Source organism: Microtus oregoni, unplaced genomic scaffold (genome assembly GCF_018167655.1).
Source record: "Microtus oregoni isolate MIOR12 unplaced genomic scaffold, Mior012 000001F_ref0000356, whole genome shotgun sequence".
Classification (NCBI taxonomy): Eukaryota; Metazoa; Chordata; class Mammalia; order Rodentia; family Cricetidae; genus Microtus; species Microtus oregoni.
The window spans coordinates 57,321,727-57,348,724 of record NW_024543060.1 but is presented as its reverse complement, the minus strand read 5'-3'; the positions used below and the strand labels follow the sequence as shown (position 1 = coordinate 57,348,724).

Sequence of the window (26,998 nt, the reverse complement as noted above, 5' to 3'; positions counted from 1 at the left end):
TAATAATGTTCTTTATGGGGATCAAACAACAGGCTTTTTTTTTATTTGAAAAATATTCCAGGTATCACATATTAGGTGCTTGATATTTTTAATTTGCCTGTACTAGTTTGGAGTAGTTATATGCACATTTTACTATATATATTTGAAGTATATTAGTATGGTTCAGCTTTCCATATGTTTGGTCTGTTCTCATTTTAAGGCCAAAAACTCTGGAAAGATTTACTAGAGAAATGTATTTTAAACCAATGTGTTCTGTAAGAAGTAATACTAGCTTTGCTAATATTTTTTGATGACCTGTTTATGTTTTTTATCAGTGCCTTTGAAGGAGAATACACACACCACAAAGATCCTGGAATATACAAATGTGTTGTTTGTGGAACACCATTGTTCAAGTAAGTGGACTGAGAGCTGGTGGGCATGGCTGGATCACATGACTGCAGACTCCTTGTTGCTCATTTCCTGGGAATCTTTCTTTTGCTGAATTTGATTCCATCTTTCCCTATTATAAATATGTGATATATACGTATATGTATATATACTTGTGCGTGTCCACTCCCTGAAAACAAGAATAATTACAGACTTTCCTGGTTAATTCTCTATGACAGACTGGCTAATTTTGTAGTGTTTGGACATTTAAAACACTCACCGTTAACTTTGTCCCTCCTTGGTAACCATTGTCCTTAGCAGAAGTACGGAGGACATTTTTTGTGAGCAGCGGAGATCCATTCATGTATTTACTGATTTTTTTCTACCTTCAAGTGATACCTTTGAATCCATTTATGTCTTCATGTTAGAGTCTATTTGTACTCCCACGATGAAGACATACACCTGTGCTTAAAGCAGACGTGAGGCATATGGCAGATGTTTATGTACGGGTGACAATATTGTAGACTTGAGGTTAACCCTGTCTTTTCATTGGCCTAAGATCATCATTTTTAGATCCCAGCAGTTCACAGTCGTGCAGGCACCACACAGGCCTTTTGGCCAAGATAGTTAATTCTTGGTCTGGATAGGATATTCTTACTCATCTTGACCAAAGAAGTTTTAGCTGGGTGGGAAAATTCGGGAAGTCCGCTCTCTCCCCAAAGAGAAGGCTTTCTGAAGCGTGAGCATCGTTTGTCTGACACAGGATGACAGAGTCTCATAGAATGAATGAGTAAATAAAAATCTGACAGCTGTAGCATGCAAAACACACTTTAATTTGCTCCATATTTCTCCTTTATGAGAAATATCATTTACAGATATTTCTGAAATAACAGGAAAATGGTAGTTTCCTTAAAATATTTTTAAGAGTTTTGAACTTTTCTGCAGTTGCACAAACCTTCTCACACGTTAGCGCTGGTTGACAATCTGTTCTGAATTCTTACGGAGTTTTTTTTTCATGTTAAAAAACCGACCCTTCAAATTGTCACCCGTTTTCTCTCAGAAAACACACATCCTCGATGTCAACACCCTTAGCTTATGTCACGATAGTTGACATACACTTACGATAGCTGCTGAGCCATGCTAAACTGGTTAACTCCCAAATGGTAAAAGCTGCCCACATCCCCTCTGCTTTTTGTTTAAGGTGCCCCACCTCTCCCCCAATGGTGTGATTTCACTGAAGGACTCCGTTGAAGGAAAACTTGCTGTTTTAAATAAGAAACAGAGCCACTGTAGAGGGCGGATTTAACCCTTGTGAGCGTTTGAATCACAAACCCTGAAAGCAAAACCCTTATCCAAAGACAAGAGCTGGTGAGAGTCACGGTCACCGTTCACCGTGACACAGCGCCGTCTCTCTGAGCACTGTTGTCAGCTCCCATTCTCTACATGCTCTGGGAAAGAGGATTTGACTTCTCATTCATACTTCTGCTGGTTTCCACTGTTCACTTGTCTCTTCTTGCTTTCCTGTCTGTTCTGAGAGAAAAGCATCCCCTGCCTTTCTTTGTTGGAGATGTTTATTGGCTTTGTGCAGCTGTCTTCATGTTCAGCACGTGTTCCCTGGGTCCCACGAAGACTTCAGGGGCCACAGGGAGTGGGCAGTTTTGAGGGAATTGATTTTCCCACCGTCCGTTTCTCTGGGCACATTTCTGAGACTCAGCGGTCTGCAGCTTTCCCTCCAGTGCCTCTTCTGCCTACTGTCTTCTCACTTTACTTGGGGTGGTCCACCCTCCATCCGGCCCAAGTCTGGCTGGAATTCATTGTCCCCAGTTGCGGTCTTCAGGCGTCAAGCAAAATGATAGCTCAAGGGTGTGTGTGGCTTTTGAGGATGAGCTCCCTGAAGGAAAACAACAACAAAAACCACACTAGTGTGAGGCAGTACTGCCAAACGCCTGCGAAGGTCGGCAGTTTTCCTTACTGTCTGTTTTGTATGTCTTCCTATCTGTGTATCCTTTTCCCTCCCCAGAGCTTAAATGGTAGCCATGAGAACATGTATCAGTGTGTTTATTCAAATGATAGAAAATGAAAGTTTGGGGGACTTCATTATTTTAGAAAAAAGAAACAAGTCTGATTTGATTGATAGATATGTGGCTAAGGACGGGTTTGCAAATTAGTTCACGTGATTTATTTTTCCACTTATGTTTGATGGAAATATGTAGATCTGAGATTTTGACAGAAACACTGTAAGCATGTATACAGAATACAAAACAACTGGGAGTTCATCTTTTGTAGTTATTTACATTTCTGGAAAGTTATTTAAAAGTATAAGGGGAAAAATATCATCAGCAAGTCCAGGTATAAAACCCACATAGTTGTTTGAACAAGAAAGTTTAAAGGATTTCAAACTATAACATAGGGGTTGAGATGAGGAGGTCTTTGCTAGTAAAAGTGAAAGGAAGTTAGAAAGGATACAGACATAGCAGGAATAGTGACCATGGATACAGACAGCAGGGATGGTGACCATGGATACAGACAGCAGGGATGGTGACCATGGATGCAGACAGCAGGGATGGTGACCATGGATACAGACAGCAGGGATGGTGACCATGGATACAGACAGCAGGGATGGTGACCATGGATGCAGACAGCAGGGATGGGGAACATGAATACAGACGTAGCGGAATGGTAGTCATAACCTTTAGGGCAGAAACAGAAAGGCCTAGGAAGACCTTCCTCCTTGGTACTACTCCTACTTCCTTTCTCTGGGGCTGAGAAGGAGATGGCATGATTTCAGTGACTCTGTGGCAGAGAACGCATGGCTATACCACACTGGTGCAGTGTACTGGAAATAAGGTTGCACTGGACACTTGCCTCTTGGAATTCTCTGGAAAACTACCGTTTTGGGGGGTGGGGAAAGCTGTTGGCAGAATGGTGTCTCAGTGGAAGCAGTTGGGAATGTCGGGGAGCTGCTGGCTTTTCAGTACTGCCGCTGGAAGCACACTGAAAGCCCCTGGCACCTGAGAGGCACTCTTGCTGCAACGGTTGAGCCCTTGGTACTTGAGTTTGCTGGAGAGAAGGATGCAGGAGAAATTGTTTCCTATGGGAACCAGGTACTGGAAAAGCCATAAACACAGAGGGATCTTGTGTAGGAGAAACTGTATACACGGCAGGACCCTGGCCCTGGAGCTGCCCATGTTCCAAGAGTTAGAAAGGGAGCAATTTCAATATTCTTTTTAGGGATCCCCGATTAAAAGCTTGAAAACCACTTGTGACACTAGATTCTCAAAAGGCAGTTGGCTTCTTGCTTTAAATACCAAGTATAGAAAGCAATTGCTGAGTACCGGGTGAGCAAGTATGTATTTGTGGTTTTTTGTTTGTTTGCTTTTGTTGTTGTTGTTTCTTTAGAAGGAAGGGAATGAGAGATGAAGAAAAGAACAGACTAACTAGGAATATTCTGATTTAAAAAAAAGTAGGGAGTCATAAGCGAAGTGCTGAATCTGGAAATGCCTAAATACTTCCCAAACTTTCATTTCCATTATCTGGTCCATACTTACTTACAGTGTGTGCACAAGCCTCTCTTTAAAACTCTGTGTGTGTGTGTGTGTGTGTGTGTGTTAATGTATGTGAACGAGGGCACATGCCATTACTTGAGCGTAGAGGTTGGAGCGCCATCTTGTGTGTTGGTCCTCATTTTCTATCTTGTTTGAGAGAGGTGTCCAGCTGTTCATTGCCATGCATACCAGACCAGCTGGCCTGTAAGTTTCTGAATTCTCCTGTCTCTGCCCAAACTTCTTCTCACAGTGGCCCTGGGAGTACCAGCTTGCTCTATGGCATCTGGCTTTTCTGTGGGTCCTGGGACTCTGAAGCCAGTCCTCCCACTTGGGTAGCACTGTACCCACTGAGATGCCTCACCAGCCCATATCTTCCTTTACATACGTTATATCCTCACAAAAATGTCTGTTTAGTTATTTTCACTTCATTTCCTCCTTTGAACAATATTCTGCTTGCTTTCTTGCTGCTTCCCGGGTCCAAGAATCTCATTCACGGCCTCTTAGACACCAAATGTGTGATTTATCTCACAGTTCCTCTTTTCTTCACGTTCACAATTTTTACCAAGCTGGTCGATTTCTCATATGGTACTACCGACTTTCTGTTAGTAAATTTGCTGACAAAAGCAAGAATGTTCTCACCTCTGGTTATTTGAACTTTTAAAATTTCATAAAGTGAATTTATTGTACATCAGATAAACTAGAGAGAGAATTGGTAAAACAGACTTAGAAAGTAGTTTTGGCCGTCTTTATTGTGCTGTGATCGATACATTGCCACGTACTATGGAATAAATCAAATAACATTACAAAGCATTTTCTCACTATAGCCATGGTTTTGTTGGGATGCTGTGAAAAATGGCAGGCAATTTTAAGTTATTGCAGTGCTGCTGGTTGAAATGCTCTCATGTACTTGGAGGTTATGACTGTCAAGTCAGCAAGGGTTCCTGGGACAGGAGGCTATCTGTGTTTTACTAGCAGGAGGGAAAGGAGGAAGGGGAGAGGGGGAGGGACAGGAGAGGAGAGTGAGCTCGACTTTTCTCTGGTGGAGGATCCTGACAGAGTATTATGTGGAAAGAGGAATTAGAGATAAGATTGAAGGTGTATGTTTTCAAGAAAATGGGGCCAATAGGAATGGAGAGATGGACTGTGTTGGGACCAATGGGAGATGCAGCTTTTAAAAGAAAAGTCTTTTAACCTACTTGAAATCCTGTAAGGCCAACATCCTTTTCTTCATCACAGGCTTTGTTTCCTCCTTTCACAGTGAACATGGTCCTACAGCTCTGTTCCCTGCCATGTTCCTTCATCACTGCAGTTACTGCCTCCTTCTGAGTTATCTATGCTTGTGCATGGGTGTGTGTACATGTGCGTGCATGCACGCGTGTGTGTTTATTTTCCCTCTACTAAGTGAATTTTGCAATGGAAAGTCCATCTCCTAGTAATATTTTTTTCTTAGCTCCAAGTACGTGATAATCACTAAATACCTATTGATCATCACATGCGCATCTTACTATGATTGGATTGATTTTGGAGAAATTTTGAGCAAAGGGCTAGCATGATGAAAGAAGGAGGTGAGCCATAGCAATGAATAAAATGGATTTCAGGGAGTCGAAAAGAGGACATAGGGTTGCAGTAGAGCCATTGGGATGCTTTTTCTAGGTTAGCTGACAAATGGCGGCATGATCTATGTGCAGTCACCGCCTGGTACTTTTGTCTGTCTCTACACATAGTAGTCCTCCATTGAGCAGCTCGCTTGGTAGTACTGAGAATAACAATACTACTAAAATAACATCTAATGCTTGCATAGCAGTTATTATGCCTGGCATGGACCTAAGTGTTTCATATGAAATTCCTCCAGCTACACATTTCATAGATAAGAGAACTAGGCAAGGAAAACCTATGAGGAACACGGTTAGCAGGTGAGTGTATTTTAAATAGTGATGCTCAATTTGGAAGGAAACAGAGGTTGAGGAATTATGTAATACAATGCTTTGTATTTTATCTTGGCCAATCAGACATGGTTATTTTAATCAACATCACTAGAACAAATGGATCACCCACATCTCCTTTCTTTGTAAAGTCTTATTGTTGAAGCACTTGAAGACTTCAGCAGAAAATTGGAGATGATATCTATGTAGGACAAAGGGTGAGCTCTTGTGTGGCTGACTGCCAAGAACGACTCTGTTTGAAAGACCCTTGGAGCCACCCTGGTAAGATGTACTGAACGCGCAAGAAGCCAGCAGCTGTCCAGCCCCAGACTGGCGAGGCCTGGGGCGAGGGAAGCATAGTATCTTCACATATTGATTTCTTGTCTTACTTTTTCGCAAGTAGCTATCTATATTTCACATTTATCACTTAATTTTTTTTCTTGCTATATTTCTGAGAAGACTGATGTCAACTGGCATGAGTAATTCTAAGTGCCTTTTCTATATTTCCATCTTCATCGAGCAACCAGATAGGGACTGGCCAAAAGCAAATCACAGGACATATAGAATGCCTACCCGGATATGTGAGCTCAGGTCCATTTTCCCTAAAAAGGGAAAAGTAAAGCCAAACAGGGTCAAAACTAAATACACAAACATGCCTAGTATATTCTACTGACTAAAATAATATTAAACGTAGGTGGCTGGCGTGAGTTTCAGGGCACACACCATCACAGTGGTCTAGAGGGGCCTGTGAAGTGCAAGCACGTAGAGCTTGTCAGAGTTAAATGCACATTGGTAATGGTTGGCACTTTTCTAGAATTATAGCCAATTTCCAGCAGAATTTTACGAAGAAGTCATCTTGAAGATAAGTTCATGTTGCCGCCAGAATGCTACCGTGGCTGCAATGGTGAAGACAGCAGTGCTGATGGGGGTAGAGGAAGCAAACTCTCAACAGAGGGGAACAATAGATAACCCTGTCCTTACCCACTTCATCCTCCCTGCCACACAGGCACAAAGTCGTGCCAGGGGGTGAAAGGGTCATGTTGAACGTCTCCTGTGGGTGGAAGAATGCACAGGGCAGCAGAGCTGAGCTGACTGTGTGTGGCGCTGGGCTGGAGTTCTCCTCAAGAAAGAGCTTATGTTCGGAAAGAGCTGAAAAACGGCTTCAAATTTCTGGTGGCCAAGAATAAAATAATAGCTGGAGAGGGGGCTCGTGTGAAATACAGCGTGTGCATGCTTGGCAGCAGAGTTGTGCTCAAACGGCGGCAGCACAGGGGTGAAGCAGTGACCCCTCGTGCCCGCCTCTACTGTTCACAGATGGACTTTCTTGGGCACCTGGGAAAGAAAAAGAGTAAAAGCCACCACTGATACCTGACCTTGAAGCCACTGCGGGTAGGGAGACCACATTATTCAGAGACTGAGAAAAACCGTATTATAGAAACTATAAAAGTGTAGCAAGACATAATTCAGCGGGGGCGTGCTATATAAACATAACCACAATTTTTAAAAGTTGTATACATATACATACAAAAATGCTTGAAACTATAATGTACACAAAATGCCAAGATCACGAAGGTGTTGTTTGTGTGCGTGCGCACGCATGCACCCTGGCGAGAGGAGTATGTAGAAAGGCATTTGGCCTCATATTAACAAAATCATAGTGTTAATTTCTACACGTAAGTCAAAATGACCTCTGTTTATCTCAGAAAATTACAGTGTTTAGGATAAACGGGAGAACAATGTGAATGCAGATTTATCTTGGACAATTAAAACTTATCATTCTGCCTTGTGGGCTTTGATGTTAGATAGTTCGTGAAAACAATACGTGAGCTCCAGTAAGCACTTGTGAGGTAATCTACCAAATGTCTGTTCTCTAAATATGTCCAGATCATGATTTGGAAGCAACATTCTTTTCTGTCCCAGCACAGATCTTCTGCAAAATCACAAACCAGTTATGTTAAGATTTTTCTCATCTTTCCCATTTGTAAAATGGTTGGACAATGGCAATTTTTTCCTAACAGCATTATCGTATTAAATGCAGGAATTATGGAGATGATCTGTAAAAACATTAAGGTTTGTAAAAAAAAAACATAACTTTTAAGTTTATATGATAAACTGTAAGGAGCATACAAAACTAGAGTTCTCAAAATTAAGTCATGTAGTTTGGTTTGTGTTTCATTATTAGAGCTGCATATTGTGTTGTCAGAAGCCCCAAAGGAGTAAAGCCTGATATTGAGTGTGTGTAGTTGAGTGTGTGCAGTTGATGTGGGAGCAGTTATGTTGAGGTTGCAATAGCCTTAGGCCCATGGGAAATGACAAAGCCTTCCCCAGTGTAGGTTTAGAGAAATGGATGATCCTTCCTTCCTGGTCCGAGTGTGGTTGTTGATAGATAGTGTGTACCAAAAATGCCCACCACAAGACCCCACCTAGACTTTGTCGCCAGAAGGTTGATCCCCTGGAGAGACAGCTCCTACCTAGAGAAACTAAATTGTTTTGTTTTACACCCTAAACCCTGCCTCCTGTTTACATGTGTGTGATAATCCATCCTTGTTCAGCTACATATAGGAACCCAACTCTCTGTTCAACTCTATAAATAAAGACATTGCACTTCCAGGGACCTGAGGTTTCTCTATCCAAGAGTCCAGACCTCCCACACCCGGCTTCTTTGTGTATTTTCTTCTTTCCCTCTCTGCCACATCCAGATCAGCAGGGTTGTGCAATGACCTGATATTTTATTAAACAGTGTTTGACCCAGTGATTCAGCTCATCCAAAAACTTTCAGTTTCTTATAAAAGATTAAAAAAAACACTTCAATGTGGATTCTAAATTTCTTAAGTATTGTACTTAAAGGAATGACTGTAGGAAGACATTGTTCATTTCCAAATCTCTTCCCAATAACTCTGTCAACTTCTTGAGAGAGTATGCTATGATTGAGGAATTTTGTATTTTCCATTCCTATGAGTAAAGGACATTTGGGGTTCTGCATGTTCTAAGAATTTAACTATTTGTTAAATAGCATAATTAGTAGAATTAGCCGACTCATCTAGACACTAGTAGCAGAGACATATAGACACTTCTCTGTTGCAAGCATCTCCAACTGTTCTCTATTATCTCATTTCCCAGAGTGATTCTTTGAACCACAGGGCTCACATAACTTGCTTCCTTTATCAGTGGCACTGTTGACACCTGCAAGGGTGTGTTCCCACCATGGAGGGAAAATGACAGTGCTGATGGTTGGCACATTCTTACAGGAAAGTGCTGAGCTGCGGAGTAAACAAACCAGGACTAGACATTTAAAGCTGTATTAAAGAACAATAAGAACCAGCTTTTATTGTTAAAAATAATTATAATGCACATTCATATCAAAATGCTAGAAAAATAACAAAGCGCAAGAGGACTCACAGAGAAACACACTGGGGTAAACGGCTGACCTTCTCTCAGGCGCTTGAGAGACAAAGACAGTCCCTGCAGAGACAGCTAGGCAGATGTATCGGAAGACAAGGGTCTCAGCTGCATCTCCTAACATAGGCAGTGCAGGGTGTTTAAAAGCTCCCTCTACTTCACTTTAGATGGCCACAGCATCTCCCTTCCCAGTCACAGCCAGCAAAAAAAATCTCTCTAGGCATCACCAAATAGTCCATAAAGGGCAAGATTATCTTCTGTTGAAAACAACTGATCTGGATGATCCACAAAATAATAGCTCAAGCTCTGGTGATTTGGTGTTTTTTTTTTTTTTGTTGTTGTTGTTGTTTTTTTTTTTGTAGTGAACATATTTCCAACATGGGCTGTATCAAGCTCACATGTGACACTATTGAATACGGAGCTGGGAAGAGATTTAGTAACACCATTTAGTAGTCAGGGTTCTCTCCCTCTCTTTCCCTCACACACATAGAAGGGTTCATATAGCCCGACTATGGCTGTCTCCCAACAGAAAGACCAAGGATTCAGCGATTGTTCAGTCCCCGGAGTTCTGGGGAAGTCTTCGAGAGCTTCCAGTTTTCCGTCTCTGTTGGAATCCTGAAGAAGCAGCTCTAACACCAGAGGAGGAGTGTCTTAGGGACAGGACAGATGAACTTGCCGGCAAGAATGAGAGCAAGCAGGCAAAATACTAAAGCTTTCGGGCTGCTACCAGATGGTATGGCCCAGATTCCAAGTGGGTCTCTTGACCTCAGATTATCTGGATGTAGGGTGGGTCTCTTGACCTCAGATTATCTGGATGTAGGGTGGGTCTCTTGACCTCAGATTATCTGGATGTAGGGTGGGTCTCTTGACCTCAGATTATCTGGATGTAGGGTGGGTCTCTTGACCTCAGATGATCTGGATGTAGGGTGGGTCTCTTGACCTCAGATGATTTGGATGTAGGGTGGGTCTCTTGACCTCAGATTATCTGGATGTAGGGTGGGTCTCTTGACCTCAGATGATCTGGATGTAGGGTGGGTCTCTTGACCTCAGATGATCTGGATGTAGGGTGGGTCTCTTGACCTCAGATGATCTGGATGTAGGGTGGGTCTCTTGACCTCAGATGATCTGGATGTAGGGTGGGTCTCTTGACCTCAGATTATCTGGATGTAGGGTGGGTCTCTTGACCTCAGATGATCTGGATGTAGGGTGGGTCTCTTGACCTCAGATTATCTGGATGTAGGGTGGGTCTCTTGACCTCAGATGATCTGGATTTAGGGTGGGTCTCTTGACCTCAGATTATCTGGATTTAGGGTGGGTCTCTTGACCTCAGATTATCTGGATGTAGGGTGGGTCTCTTGACCTCAGATTATCTGGATTTAGGGTGGGTCTCTTGACCTCAGATTATCTGGATGTAGGGTGTGTTTTCTGACCTCAGATTATCTGGATTTAGGGTGTGTCTTCCCCCTCAAAAAAGCTAGCCAAGAAACCCCTCCCAGGTGTGCCCCGCTGCTTGAGAGTTAGGTAATTTGACAGCAGGATTAGCAGTCACACACAATGAGTCATATTTTTGTTGGGGTTTCTATCTACTTTGTAAATGACAAACACAAAAAGTTAAATGCTTGGGAAATGATGAGTTGTGTTTCCTTTGAAAATATAGTTTGTTGGACAGTAGGTTTATCTAGCTAATTTTTGATATTGGTTCTATTTGACAACAGGCTATGAACATTGTGAAAACATCCATTACCAGTTGGCTCTCTTAATGTTTAGGATACTATTGGAATGGACATAAACCGAATGTTGAGGGGGGTACAGTAGATGCCTGGGTGGAAAATAGGGTGGATATGATCATATTCCCTTGTATGCACATATGAAATTCTTAAGGATAAAGAAAAATCATTAAAATATAACCCCTCTAACAAAACACAAAAAGAAAAACAGCAGTAGAAGTGTTTTTCGCTTCTACTGAAATCTGAAAATCCAATTGTAAGGAAGCAGAAGTGCTTTTCCCCCCTCCCCAGTTCTATTTTACCACATATGACAACATATTCATATCGTTCTGCCATAACATGAGGGCCTGGGGCAAACCCAGCTCCAACATGCTTCTCTTTTGTCTTTCTGCTACTGCGCTCTCGGCAACACACAAAGCAGACTGTTTCTATGAGCAGATAGACTTGTGTGAGGTTTTCTCCACACGTCAAACAAGCAGTTCCCCAGTGGTTGGCAGCTGGGGCTACAGGGTTCAATTCAGTTCTGGCGTTGTGTACCTGGAGGTAGCATCAGACCACACAGCCTGGAGGCTCCCGCCACACGATTGCCCCTCCTTCTAGATACATCAGTTGCAGCTTCTAGGTAGTGCGACTCTTTCTGACCAAAAAAGTGAAGATAAAAGTAAGCTAGGGTTTGTATGACTTAGTTGATTTGGTGGAGTGGCTCACAGAGCCTAGAAGACCACCTGCCTTACCTAAACTTGTTTGCTTTAAGTCTTATGGAGTGTTTTAGTGAACTGCCAGATAGACTAACTGCCCAGCACAACCCGTGGAGACGCCATAGTTTTTTGTGCTCCCCAGGCACATCCTTCAGGAACCCTCCACATACTAAGCTGTTTAAAAGCTCCTCATTCCCAGTCCTTTGGGGGATTTTGTGGAATCCTCATGAAGTCACGTTTGAATAAATCACTGGTTATTGGTGGTCAAGGTACCTTCCAGTTCCTTTCTCCTCTCTGAAGATTGGGGAAATAGGAGTTAATGTCCTAAACCTTTATCATATCTTGGGGGCAACCAAGGACCTGTATGTTGTAGGTCTCTTGGACAGCCCTAAGCAACAGTTCTAAAGAGGGCTTCTCATGTCTACCACTGGAATATTGGTAGATGGTCTTTGGCTCTTGAAGGGAGCTTGTCAGCCTAGATGAGAAATTTCATTTAAACTCTATATGCATATTTATACATAGACTTATGTGTATTATAAGGCTTTCCTTAGGTAAACAGTTAGCAGCATTTTCAGACATTCTTACCATTATTTTATCCTCCTTCTGCTTCTGCCTCTCTCCATCCTCCCTAGTGAGACCCCTGTTGTTTCCATTTCCCTGATCAGATAACTTGGCCTGCCATTTTCCTCTTTTGCCCCACCCCTGCCCAGGCAACAGTCCCTTTTTGCTTTTCTGGTTTCTGCAGTTGCTCCAGGACCTGCACTCACGTCTGAAGACTTAGTGCTAGAGTGTCTGGTGCGAAATCATGCAATGTTTGTCTTTCTGGGTCTGGGTTACCCATTCAATGTGATCTTTTCTAGTCCATCCACTTACTGCAGAGTTCATGGTTTCATTTTTTTCTTTACATCCGAGTAGTTCCCACAGTGTATGCGAACCACACCATCATTATCCGTTCATTATTTGAAGGACATTTAGGTCGCTTCCATTTCCTAACTATTTTGAATACAAGAATCTGTGGTGTAGGACCTAGCATTTTGGGTAGATGTCAAGGGATGGTATAGCTGGGTCAAATGGGAGATTGGGGTTTGTTTTTTAGCTTTCTGAGAATTCTCCACACTGGTCCCTGTGTTGGTCAGAACAGCAATGAGGGAGAGCTCCCTTGTCCTTACCCCCTCCCCAAAGCTTGATGCTGATGTTTGCTGTCTGGCTAGGCTAAGATGAAATCGCAAAAATTGTTTTGATTTGCATTTCCCTAATTTCTAGGGACAACGAACATATTTTTAGATATTTCTTAACCATTTTTTTCTTTTGAGAAGTCTCTGTTCAGATCCCAGGACCAGTTTTCAAATGGGTCATTTGCTTATTTTTTCTTTTATGCCTTGCCTTTTGAATTCTTTATATATTCTGGATTTTAATCTTCTGTCAGATGTATAGCTGGTATAGATCCTCTCCCATTCTGTGGACTTCCTCTTCACCCAGTTGATTGTTTCGTTAGGTGTATGTGGAAACTTTTTTATTTTATGAAGCCCCACTTGTCCATTGTTGGTCTTAACTCTTGAGCAACTGGAGTCCTGTTTGGAAAGGGCCTTCCTACCCCGCTCCTGTTTCGAGCAGTCTCGATGTTTCTGATTTCACATCTACATCTCTGATCCATCGGAGTCAGTTTTGTGTAAGGTGATAGATAATGGGTGCTGTTTCATTTTTCTGCATGTGGACATCCAGTTTTCCCAGCACCTGCTTTTCAAGATGCTTTCTTTTCTCCAGATCATGCTTTTGTCATCTTTGCCAAATATTCAGTGGCTTAACGTACGTCTGCTCATGTCTGGGTCTTCAGTTCAGTTCTGTTCTGCTGGCCTACAAGGCTGTTTTCGTGCTAGTCTCATATTGTTTTTACTATTATGGCTCTGTAATATAGCTTAAGATTTGGAATGGTAATCCCCCATCATTGTTTATTGTTTCTGGAGGTTTTCTAGTGGAATTTTAAAGCTTAGGATCATGTTACCTGTAGTAGGGACGGATAGTTCAACTTCTTCCCCTGTCTGTAGTCCTTTAATCTCCCCTCTTGCTTTACTGCTCCGGCTAGTGCTGAGAGCACAGTATTAAAAACTATCCGGAGCAATGCACACCCCGTCTCATTCCTGATGTTAGTGGGATTGCTACGGGCTTTTCTCCACTTGGCTGTGGATTTCTCATTGATAGCTTTTATTATGTCAAGGTCTGTTCCCTCTAGCCTTACATTCCTTAGGACTTTACCGTGAATGCATGTTGGAGTTTGTCAAATTACGTCCATTCGTGTGATTTAAAACTTTTATTGACTTACGTATATATTGCACTATCTCTGTATTTTATAGATAGAGCCAACTTTGTCATGGTGAAAAATCTTTTTGATGTATAACTGTATTCTGTTTGCAAATGTTTTATTGGGAATTTTTGAGTTTATGTTCATCAGGGATACTGGCCTTTCTTTTGTTGTTGTATCTTTACCTGGTTTTGGTATTAGGATGGTATTGGCTTCGTGGAAGGAGTTTAGGAGTGTTCTTTCAGTTTCTATTTTTTGGAATAGTTTAAGAAGGATTGGCTGTAGGTCTTCTATAAAAGTCTGTCTGGCCCTGGACTTTTTTTTTTTTTTGGAAATATGAGAGATTTTTCACTATCATTTTAGTTTCCTCATTTGTTAGGGGTGTGTTTATGTTGTTGACTATCTGAGTTTAGTGATGGTAGTTCGATTGTATTTAGAAATTCATCCATTTCTGTTGGGGTTTCCAGCTTAATGTAGTACAAAGTTTTGTTTGTTTGTTTATTTTTTAATATTTCCATATAGTATCCTGAATTTCTTTGGTGTCTGCTGTAACATTTCCATATTCATTGCTGATTCTGTTCATTTGTGTCTTCTTTTTCTTCCTTTTGGTTAATTGGGCCAAGGGCCTGTCTATCTGGTTAATCTTAAAGAACCAGATTCTTGCTTCATTGATTCTTTGTATTGTTTTCTTTGTTTCTATTTCATTGATTTTCTGCTCTGACTTTTATTATTTATTGCCATTGACTAGGTTGTGGTTTGGTTCCCAGACTTACAAATTTTTGAGCTGCATTATTAAGTCATTTATTTGTGCTATTTTTTGTTGTTGTTGTTTTCAAGACAGGTTTTCTCTGTGTAACAGCCCTGGTTGTCCTCACACTAGTGATTATTTTTGAGTGTAGGCACTTAGAGCTAGAAATCTCCCCATAGGACTGCTTTCAATGTTTACCAGGGGTTTCATTGTATTGTGTTTTCAGTTACATTTAGTTTCAGGAATTGTTTTAAAATGTTCTTTATGGATTCCTTCTTTGACCATTCATCATTCACTATGAGTTGCTTAATCTCCATAAGTTTGTGCATTTGCCAGAGATTTTGTTGTTAATTTTAAGCTTTAATGTGTTGTGGTCACATAGGATACAATGCGTTACTTCAATCTTTTAGAGTTTATAAAGATTTGTCTTATGTCCCCAGGTATGGTCTATTTTATAAAAGCTTTGGTGTGCCGCTGAGTAGAATGTGTATTCTTTGGTGTTCAGTTGGAGTATTCTGTAGATATTTGTCAAGTTCATTTGATGTATGGTGTTACTTGGTTCTGCTGTTTCTTTGGTTTTGGTCCAGATGATGTCCTTTGGAGATAAGAGGGGTTGATGTTAATCTATGTTCTATGTCTTTTATCCAATAGGACAGTCTTATGAAACTAGGTGCCCTAATTTTGGTGCACCTATATTTAGGATAGTGATGTCTTCTTGGCTAGCTATTCCATTTGAATAAAATGTTCCTCTTTCTCTCTTCTGATTAGTTTTAATTTGAAATCTATTTGGTCAGATGTTAGGATAATGACACCTGCTTGCTTCCTGGCCCCATTCGTTTGGGGTATTTTCGTCCATCCTTTTACTCTAAGGTGGTACCCTGGTTTAAAGCTCAAATCTGTTTCTTGTAGACAACAGATGGAAGGGTTTTGTTTCTTGATCCAGTCAGTCAGCCTGTGCTTTTGAACAGGATGGTGAGGCCATTGATACTTAAAGTTTTTATTGAAATGTGTGTTAATTGTAATCATTATATGGTTGACTTTTGGTATTGTCTGTGTTCTCATTGGTATTATGTGTTTTAATACTGATAGCTTTGTGTTTCCTTCTACAATCTGTCTGCTATGCTCAACCCTCTATTCAACCTGAAATAATGCTTCTTGTATTTTCTTTACATTTGGTTTTTTGGGCATAATTTTAAAAGGTTGTTTATATTGTGGAAAGTTTTTCTTTTTCCTTCCATTACTGTGTAAAGGTTTGCTGGGTAAATTATCCAGGCAGGCTTGGAATACATTGCTTCAGGTTCTTCTGGATCAGCTGGTATTTTGACAAGTTTTCCTTGACATGTGACGCGTGGTTGTTGTTTTGTTTTTCCTCTTGCAGCTTTTCAGTGCACTTTCTTTGTCGTTATTGTTTTAGCTATGATATGCCATGGAAATTTTCTTTTCTGGCCTTGTCTATTTGGTGTTCTGTGTGCTTCTTATATCTTTATGGATGTATCTTTCCGTAGTTTAGGCAAGTTTGTTTCTTGATCTTGTTGGATATTTGATCTATGCCATTGACTTTGGATTCTTCTCCCTCATCTATGCCTATAACTTGAAGGTTTGGTTTTTCCATGGTGTCCCCCATCTCCTTTATGTTTCTTCCCCTTCCCCCTTATGTGTGTGTGTGTGCTTGTGCATGGGTGCGCACTTGCACATGTAGGCCAGAGGTCAACTTTGGGTGTCATTATTCAGGTAGCACCCCCTTTATTTTGTGAGACAGCACTGCCTCGGTTGACTGAGTATTGGACTGTGCTTGCTGGCCAGCAGGCTCAAGAGATCTGCCTGTTTCTGCCTCCCCAGTTACAAGCATGAACCACCATGCCCAACTATTTTATGTGGCTTCTAGGAATCAAATGCAGGCTCTCATGCTTGCAGGCTGTACACGTTACCGACTGGCCATGCCCCTGCTCCCCCCCTTTTTTATTTAGTCAGCTCAATTTCCTGGCTGAATTTCTTACTCTTATTAATACCATCCATTGTTTTCCTAATTTCACTGAATTGTCTTTTTTTTTTTGGTTTGGGTTTTTTTTTTTTTTTTTTTTTTCAAGACAGGGTTTCTCTGTAGCTTTGGAGCCTGTCCTGGAACTCCCTTGGTAGACCAGGCTGGCCTCGAACTCACAGAGATCCGCCTGTCTCTGCCTCCCAAGTGCTAGGATTACAGGAGTGCGCCACCACCGCCCGGCTTCACTGAATTGTCTAATGATGTTTTCTATGTCTCGCCGAGCTTCCTGAAGATCATCATTTTGAATCCTTCTCAGGCATTGAATAGACTTTTTTGCTCTTCGGGGTTTGGAGGGCTGTGTTTCTTGAATGCATCATTAGTGGGAGATCTGATTTGAGTGCTATCAATGGCGATTTAACACATGCTGAAAAAGCACTCAGCAGGAGATCAAAATAGCTGTCAACACCTGTGAGACTGGCGACAAAGCTCTTAGTAATGACTAATTAGATGTTCGACACCTTGTATGGGAGGGAAGATAACGAATGCAGTTTAGGTAGACTTAAGTTATAACCAAGAATGCAGTTTAGGTAGACTTGAGTTATAACCAAGAATGCAGTTTAGGTAGACTTGAGTTTATAACCAAGAATGTAGGTCTGTATAGCAGTGTCTGTGCAAATGGGTTCTCTTAGTTTTGCACAACTCTAGGTCAATGAAATATTAATTTGCGTTCTGTGCAAACAAAAAAGTGCCTTCTATGTAGGGATAAATTGTTTACTGAGAAACCTAAACTAACATAAATCAAATGAGTACCTACCTATAACACACACACATGTTCAGGGCAAAATACCGTGAGAAATGGTTTCAGAATCCTTTGGCTGCAGAATCAGTCTCTCAATTGAAAAAAACCTATTTTGAGGCTAGTATTCTGGTACTGTGACCTGTGAGATGCTGGGGTAGACATGGATGTGTAAATCTAGAACAAAGAGCATGCCAGCAGCATTGGGATCCCAGAAAGCTAGGAACGCCTGGAGCTGTGGGAGGACGGGGACCACTGACCTGGTGAGTCGGTACTGGAAACATACTTCAGTATGAGGACTACCATGTTGGGGTATGCTCTGACTTCCAAGCCCCAGACCTAAGTGGAGGATTATCCCAGAAACCACAGTGGTCATGACTGGGTCAAGAGAGCTAAGGAAGGAGTGGGTAAGACCCATCCCCTCCAGCAGTAAGGAAGATGGGCTCAGGGAAATGCTTTGCTTTTTTTTAATGAAGAAAATGGTAGATGTGGAGACATTGACTGAGCTAAAGATGAGGGAAAGAGGACTGAGGGTCCTGGGATAAACTTTGGAAGGATGATTGGGCTTTCTCCCGGGAACAGCCTCTTCTAAGGTTAGTAGTTGTCCATCCCCAGGGTGAGTTTCAGCTTGTTTTAGTTCTCTACGTCAGCTGGCGTTCCTACCATGTAGAGCTGTACTTGGAACCCGCAGCTCTTACGGACATTGTCGTTGTTTCCACTGCTCCATACACCAGGGACTGAGTAGACACAGCCACTTTGGGCCACTAACTGCTTCATCCATCCTGTATGCCATGATCATGTGTCAGTGGGAAGGGGCGGGCTCCTCCTGTGGCTCATGTTTTATGTTTACTAGCTGGCATGGTATGCAAAACAAAAACTTAAAATCTATGGATTGCTTTGGGTTTCGGTGGCATCCAGTTGCATGGGTTCTGCTGTAAGGAAAATTGGCATTATACGGCCAGGGATTTGCACGTTTTACTTCCGTGCATTTAGTTAAGTGTATAGTGTTAATGGCAGTCCCATGACTCATAGTCTGCATAACTATAAATTAGCACTGCTACCTCTGGTGTGCCTTTTTTGAGAATGTTCTGAAAGACCACCCAGAGTGTGGAATTTACATAGACTGCGAAGACTCGTTCAAGCTGAGACACCACTCACCACCGACTGACCAGTTACACCTGCCTCCTTCAGTATGAGCCCACCACCCGTTTGCTCTTCAAGGAGGCTCAAGCCATTGATCTTAAACTATAAAGGGCTTTTACGGGTTGAATTATGGCAACTTTATAGAAGGCCTCTTCTTTCAAATAGAGTGCTTTGTACATAGTAAGCACTCCATAAATGCTCTCAAATAGAGTGCTTTGTACATAGTAAGCACTCCATAAATGCTCTCAGCTATGGCTTAATGCAGGCTTCGACCTTCCAGTGACCTTCTCTGCCTGGTTTCCAGATTGGCAGGAAGGCTTCTGGGTATGTGTCTTTCATATGTCTTTCTGCTCGGGGCTTTGATGGAGTATAACTTTACTGACGACATGAAACTTGTCTATTTATTGACAAGTCATTTTAGGTGGTCTGCTGACCAGTCCAAATCCTTGCAACCCAAGGTGTCATTGTTTGACTCTTGTTCACAGAGATAAGAGCTATACAATAAAACAGTAGTTTTAATAAGTTCACTAAGAAAGTGGTGAATGAATACACACACACACACACACACACACACACACACACACACACACACACGGGTCGGGGGCTTCTCCAACAGATTTTTCCTTGCTTGCTGTTTAGTTCAGCGCTTCTCACAAAGAACTTTATTACAGTGATATGGAAAATATTTTCCACGTGGAATTTCATACAGTGTGTAGGGACCTTCTTTAATTCCCCATTGGGCAAAAAAGTTACTTTGAAAATTAGTAAAATAAACAAGTCGGAATACTTAGGAAGGCGAGAAACTTTGCGGGTGTAAATAGGAGAGGCTTTCTTCATGTTAAAGGAATGCCGGCTCAGTTAGCAGGTCCCAGGATTACTTGGAGAACTTACAGACATGCGTTTTCAAACTCGACTCTGCTTTTCAAAAGCTCGATGTGATCTGGAGAACTTCATGACTTCTGGAGTCAGTGGCACAGGGCTTCAGAACTGGAGGTCCAGTGTGCCAGACCAGGTCTCAGGGTGATGGTGAAGAGACCCGCCACCTCCTCGTTTCTCTCCCTGTAGTCTTGTCTAGAGGCCAATCTTCCAATCTTGGTCATGCTGTGGAGATGAAGCTCAAATCGCAGTGCAGAAGCCAGGAATGTACAGAATCTGCTAGGGAAAGCTGCGGGCTTCCCGAGGGGCCCTGTGGGGCAAGGCTACCCTAACCCACTAGCACTCAAACAATGCTGCCAAGAATTGTGGGTGCTGAACATGGAGCTACGGAGTTTAGCGTTTGCCCCATTGGGTTTCAGTCTTATTTTGGTCCAGAGCTTCCTTGCTATGCCCTATGCCTCCCTTTTGTGGTAGGAACGTGCCAATGTAGGTTAGGAATATGTAACTTTAAATATTATTTTACAGGGACTCACAGCGTGTGTTTGCCTGCAGTTTCAGAAAGACAATGGGCTTTCGGGCTGTGAAACAGGGTTAGGACAGTTAAAACTGGAAGCTGGACAGCATGCACTTTGTATTATGAGGTGTTTTCTGGGGATCGAGGCAGAATGCTATATTTAAATATTCAGTGTCCTCCGTGGGGCCGTGTGTTTGAGCACTTGGTCTCCAGTTGGTCGTGTGGTCTGAGAACCTTGTGGGAATTTGAGAGGCGGGACCTACCTAACTATTGTAGGTCTCTGGGGATAGGCTAAACCTGTGTCCAGCTCAAACTGTCTGCTTCCTGATTGGCTAAGATGTGGGCCTCGGCCTCCGTTATGGACGTTCCTCCTGACGGGTGAGCCGCAGTGACTCTTCCCTCCCTCAAGCCACTCCATCAGGCGATTTTGTCAGAGGACCAGTGACGCAGAACCGTTCTTCCTGTTTCCAGACATTTTTATTGCTGTTCTTTTTTGTCTTTCTTGTATCATTTCACACTGCACCTATACAAGTTCTTTTTTGTGTTACAACCTGTTCTCATTTAGCTGAAGCATTGCTAACCAAGCTGCTGTCATAGGTTAGTTCCACACAGTATTACTGCTTACAATGCTTTTGCTGTCATAGGTTAATCCCACACAGTATCACTGCTTACAATGCTTTTGCTGTCATAGGTTAATCCCACACAGTATCACTGCTTACAATGCTTTTGCTGTCATAGGTTAATCCCACACAGTATCACTGCTTACAATGCTTTTGCTGTCATAGGTTAATCCCACACAGTATCACTGCTTACAATGCTTTTGCTGTCATAGGTTAATCCCACACAGTATCACTGCTTACAATGCTTTTGCTGTCATAGGTTAGTCCCACACAGTATCACTGCTTACAATGCTTTTGCTGTCATAGGTTAATCCCACACAGTATCACTGCTTACAATGCTTTTGCTGTCATAGGTTAATCCCACACAGTATCACTGCTTACAATGCTTTTGCTGTCATAGGTTAATCCCACACAGTATCACTGCTTACAATGCTTTTGCTGTCATAGGTTAATCCCACACAGTATCACTGCTTACAATGCTTTTGCTGTCATAGGTTAATCCCACACAGTATCACTGCTTACAATGCTTTTGCTGTCATAGGTTAATCCCACACAGTATCACTGCTTACAATGCTTTTGCTGTCATAGGTTAATCCCACACAGTATCACTGCTTACAATGCTTTTGCTGTCATAGGTTAATCCCACACAGTATCACTGCTTACAATGCTTTTGCTGTCATAGGTTAATCCCACACAGTATCACTGCTTACAATGACTTCTGCTGTACCAGGATGTGACACAGGCTCTCTTAGCGTCATCTTAATCTGCACAGAGGGTTTTAAAGTTATCTTTCTACCATATTCTGTGGGTAATAAACAATGCTGGAGTGGGAATGAGCATGTCCAGGGTCAGTGGGTAGAAAGTGGACGAGCTGGGGTGTGGCTTCAGGCTGCTCCTTTACAGGGTTCCCTCGGTGAGACAGAAGGTCTGTTTGTATCTCTAGTCCCTTGAGTTCAGAAAAATGAGCTGGTCCCACGGCACGTAAACACCCATACAGACACCCATGAGCTGGGCCCACAGCATGCAGACACCCATGAGCTGGGCCCATGGCACACAGACACCCATGAGCTGGGCACACAGACACTCATGAGCTGGGCCCACAGCATGCAGACACCCATGAGCTGGGCCCACAGCATGCAGACACCCATGAGCTGGGCCCACAGCATGCAGACACCCATGAGCTGGGCCCATGGCACACAGACACCCATGAGCTGGGCACACAGACACTCATGAGCTGGGCACATGGCACGCAGACACCCATGAGCTGGGCACACAGACACTCATGAGCTGGGCACACAGACACTCATGAGCTGGGCACACAGACACTCATGAGCTGGGCACACAGACACTCATGAGCTGGGCACACAGACACTCATGAGCTGGGCACACAGACACTCATGAGCTGGGCACGCAGACACCCATGAGCTGGGCACACAGACACTCATGAGCTGGGCACACAGACACTCATGAGCTGGGCACACAGACACTCATGAGCTGGGCACACAGACACTCATGAGCTGGGCACACAGACACTCATGAGATGGGCACACAGACACTCATGAGCTGGGCACACAGACACTCATGAGCTGGGCACACGGCACGCAGACACCCATGAGCTGGGCACACAGACACTCATGAGCTGGGCACACAGACACTCATGAGATGGGCACACGGCACGCAGACACCCATGAGCTGGGCACACAGACACTCATGAGCTGGGCACACAGACACTCATGAGATGGGCACACGGCACGCAGACATCCATGAGCCGGGCACACAGCACGCAGAGTCCTAGCAGATTTAATGTAGATTTTGTTCCTTGCCTTCTCATCATTTTATGTCTCAGTTTGTTTTCCCGGATATTAATGTTTTGAAATGAATTTAGGCTTATCTTTTGAACATGATTTATTCGTTTTTAATATTTGCAAAATTTTTTATATATTCTTCTTTCTTGCATTACATCCCAACCACAGCTCCCCACCTCAAGTCCTCCTCTTCCCCCACATCCACTCCCCTTCTATTTCCCTTCAGAAAAGAGCAGGCCTCCCAGGGATATCAACCAAACACAGCATAACAAGTTACAATAAGACAAGGTACCAATTCTCACATCCAGGCTGGATGAGGCAACCCATTAGGAGGAAGAGGGTCCCAAGATGAAAAGAGTCAGAGACACCCCCACTCCCACTGTTAGGAGCCCCACAAGAACACCAAGGTGCATAGCCATAACATATATGCAAAAAACCTAGTATTTGCAAAATTTTAACTTTCTTATTTCACAAGGAAGTGGAAGATGCACAGTACAGTATGTTGTCAACTGCACAGTCCACCACAGCGGTTGTAAGTGGATCTTGTTTCCAGCGTGGCTTGCCTCAGTTCTTGCTGCTCTCTTAATAAATAAGCTTGATTTCCAAATTTCTGGACATTTGTGACTGATTAAAAGAAACAACTATACAGCCAATAGACAGAACTTTTAATGTTTCCGTGGATTTTGGTTGTGTAGCCTACATGTGGTTTGTTTTTGTGTGTTTTTTATCTTGTCTGTATCTGTAACATTATTATCAAAATATAAATTTTAAGTACAAGGATAGATGAGGAATCATCTAGTAATTCTCTGATTTAAAAGAAACAGAATGCATTGGATTTGGAATAGAAATTCCCGACTAAGAGCACTGTTAATACCTCTAGGCCTGCCTCTCACTTAGCTGATCTGCACTGAGCGGCACTGAGGTGGTCTTGGCCTTTAGCTCGGGACTGTAAGACACTGTGGCTGTTCCAAGCCAGCATCTTCACACAGTGATGTTCTGAAGGCAGGAAAGGAGCAGAGATCCTGAGGAGGGTCTTCCCTGTCAATACCCTTTCTCCTCCTTTCTGAGAACACTCACTGACAGACTTGACCTCTCAGGCCTCAGCTGGGCTACGGGGCTCTCCTGGAGTCACTGAGCAGTGCTCACACAGGGGTCTTCCCTGCAGTGGTGGGTGTATCCTAGCCCCTCTCAGAAGCCGCAGTTACGTTATTGGGGAAAGAGATACTTGCTCTCAGGAAGACAATTAATAGTTTCTGCTGCTGCTGTTGAACTCTGGGTATCACGACAAAGCAATGTACACATGTGTGGGGAATGCCACAGGGAAGCCTACTTGTATTCACAATTAATATCTAATTCATACAGTATAAGGAAACTCCATACGAACAGATATGTTATGGAATTATAACTTCGATGAGTGTCAGAAAGGTGTGCCAGGGCTATGGGGCCAAAGAATTAGCCTGGTCTGGTAATCCCCAGAACACTAATGATGAAGCTAATATGCGTAACATTTCAGGGTTAGGTGGCAGGGGGAGTGGGGCTATCCCAAGTAGAGCACACACACTGTTTCTCTATTGCTTGGCAGGCATGTGAGTACTCTGTTGCTCACTCAGCTGAGTTTCCTAGTGTCACCCCGGCACCCTTTCTGACTTCCAGTTCACCGGATCTTTGTTTTCACACTCAAACATTTGTAAATGCTCGTGTAAGCTGTTCCTGTGATTTGCCTGTGGATGCAGTGTGCCCACCAGAAGTTCACAGACTGGTGCCTTGATCCCCAGTATGATGTATTCGGGTGCTGGACCTTTAAGAGATGGAGCCTGGTGCAAGATAATTAGGTCACATGGTCGCAGTGAGCCACAAGAGAGGTGCTAAATAGTGCGGAAATATCATCTCACCTGTATGCAGTCGAGTGCCTAACACTTTGGAAAATGAAAAGGGGTGAATGCATGTTGGAAAGCAGCAATAGCATCAAACTCCTTCCCTTGGTGATTGCCGAAGGAACCGACTTTAGGAATAGAGTGGGTGTCTTGGGAACTGCACGGTTTTATCCATTTTGTGTCCTGCGTTGTTCTTTTTTGTATTTTGGTACCTAGTATAGCTACTACTAGAACTAAGCCTGCAAGGAATGTGCTTGCAATGGTGGCTGCACACCCTGACCTCCTTCTGCTGCCCATCTGTATATTATGTGTTCTTTGTTTCTTTTGCTTGTTCCCATCCCTATTCTACTCATGTTCCCAAAGAGCAGTCATGACACATGGACTGTATCTCTGGTTATGTGAGTGTGTAAAATCTCATAGGAACTTGAATGAACAGATGTTGTAGGACCAGTTTCCACTAACCCCAAATCTGACCATATTAATTTTATGATTATGTTTTAATTATTAACAATGTATTTTAATGTTTAATACTATATCTGAGAATTATGAAAATGTTTTCTACTTTTTATTTGATGCCTGGGGGATTAATTGGTTTGTGAAAATGTTTTATGTGCATTTTATGGGTATATATTACACATTGACCAGCTGTCTCAGGACAAGGTAAGATTCTTGGAAAGTTTTTTGACATAATATTTCATATCTCAAAATGTATGTTTTATCAAGATCTTTATCATTAGTTTCCCTTGAGAGACATCTGAATGCATATACCAGGTATATTTCAATGCTGTGGCTACAAAGATTAATAAGGCCTAACTGAGGTCTAGGGAGGAAGTGGGTAAGGATGCCAGTAGAGTAACACACAAGAGGCTATAGTTGTCATCAGTGATGGTGTAACCGTGAGGCATGGCTTCCCAGAATCCTGAATATCAACAAGTGACATGAATTTGCCTTGGGAATGGGAGGGCATAGAAAGAAAGGACAGAGATTAGGGCTAGGTGTGGGAAGGAAGTTGGGTCTACATTCTAGACGTGGTTGCTGAACTCTGTGATTGGCTGTACTAGGGGAGAGCTAAGGGGCAGAGTGCTTGCCTAGCACGTGTGAGGCCCTAGATTCAATTCATAGCACCATATAGAGAAACCCCCCACAAAACCAGGTCTGTGGTTACACACACACACACACACACACACACACACACACACACACATTTATGTCTGTGTGTATATAACCATGAATGCTTATATATAATATGTATATGAAAATTTGTTGATTTTGTTTAGAAATAAGTGAAATCTGAGAGTACTTGAGAAAATTTTTGTTACCAAAGAAGCCCCTTGTTTTCCCCTTTCTTCTTTGATGAGCTCTCTTGAAGCAAGTTAAGTGAGGCAAACTCCTCCTTCCAAAACCACTTCGGTACTGTGGCGTGATTTCAAAGAGTTCCCCTTTCCCAGTTAGTTAACTGCGTTTCCACAGTGGGGACAAATCTTCTCTGTCAATGTAGTATCCCACAGGCCTCCTGCTGTTTGCCTCTTGTATCTTGCCGGGGCAGCTGTGAAGGTATATACCGTTGATTGCTAATGTGTGATATAAACCCGACTGAGCATGCCCACTAATTGGTTTGAGAGCTAGATATAGACAATGCTGTCTTATAGGGCCTGTGTGGATAGGCCCAGTCCCGGGGTTAATTCTGCTTGACAGCGCAGCGCCGGCTTCTCGGGAGTAATTACCAACAGCAGTTTCCCACAGCCAGACCAGCGGCTTCAAAGGCTTCTGGATTTACAGCCAGAGTTAACCTGTATCTGAAACCTAAGGTTCCCACAAGGAACCGTTTCTTCTTCCTCCTTATTAAGGGTTTGGGGTTACTGAGTTCATTTGCTCTCTGCTAAGGACCTACTTCATGTTAAGGAATTGAAAATCTTTAATAATAGAGTAAAAGGCATAATTATGTGTCGGACTTTTTTGTATCACTCCATATTACTATTGAAGAAAGATCATCTATGAAGAAAGGTTGGATATTTTGAAAAATAAAATCCCGTCTCTGAAAAGCTGACTTTGAAAGATATTTTTTCCTGCTATGTAATCTGAATTAATATATGCATTCAATTGAATGGTTGACATAAATATAGCGTTACACTTAAGGATATGATTTTATTTCTTGATCGTTATATAAAAATCTATAATTACTGCACCTCCCCACCTCAGACCTTTCACAATTTTTATATTAATTTTGTTTGTTTGTTTGTTTTTCAGGTCAGAAACCAAATATGACTCTGGTTCAGGTATGTTTACGTTAATAATGTTATTCTGAGTGATTTTATTTTTTACATTATTCTCTGAAAAGTGATTCAATACATCAAGAACCATTTTGATTTTAAACGACTGACAATCTCCTTTCAAAATACGAGCCCCACCTCAAAGCAGGGCTATGGGCTGCTTCACGTCATGATTGACAAGTTCACTTCAGGCTCGTTCACAGTTTGGAACTAAGCAGTAAATGCCGTGCATCTTCCGAGGGCCCATGCTCCCCGCTCACAGCAGTGACGTGCATGAGATGCACTTTGTAGATGCACAGAGCATCTGAGATAGTTGAAGAGTCTCTGCAAATGATTGGGGGGCGTGGATACACAGAGATGGGAACTCGTCTGTGACGTAGGCTGCCTCTATGGGGGTGCTGATGGAAGTTAAAAC

General features: G+C 42.6%; 1 protein-coding gene across 2 annotated transcripts in view; it reads left to right on the top strand.

Moving 5' to 3' along the window:
* The window catches only part of Msrb3 (methionine sulfoxide reductase B3), a 118,777-nt gene that overhangs the window by 44,468 nt on the left and 47,311 nt on the right, over positions 1 to 26,998 (top strand). For both annotated transcript variants that reach the window (XM_041673472.1, XM_041673465.1), the window contains 2 exons: positions 315 to 392; positions 26,561 to 26,589. In XM_041673472.1, the coding sequence (XP_041529406.1) occupies positions 315 to 392; positions 26,561 to 26,589 (107 nt within the window). The remainder of the gene's footprint in view (positions 1 to 314; positions 393 to 26,560; positions 26,590 to 26,998) is intronic.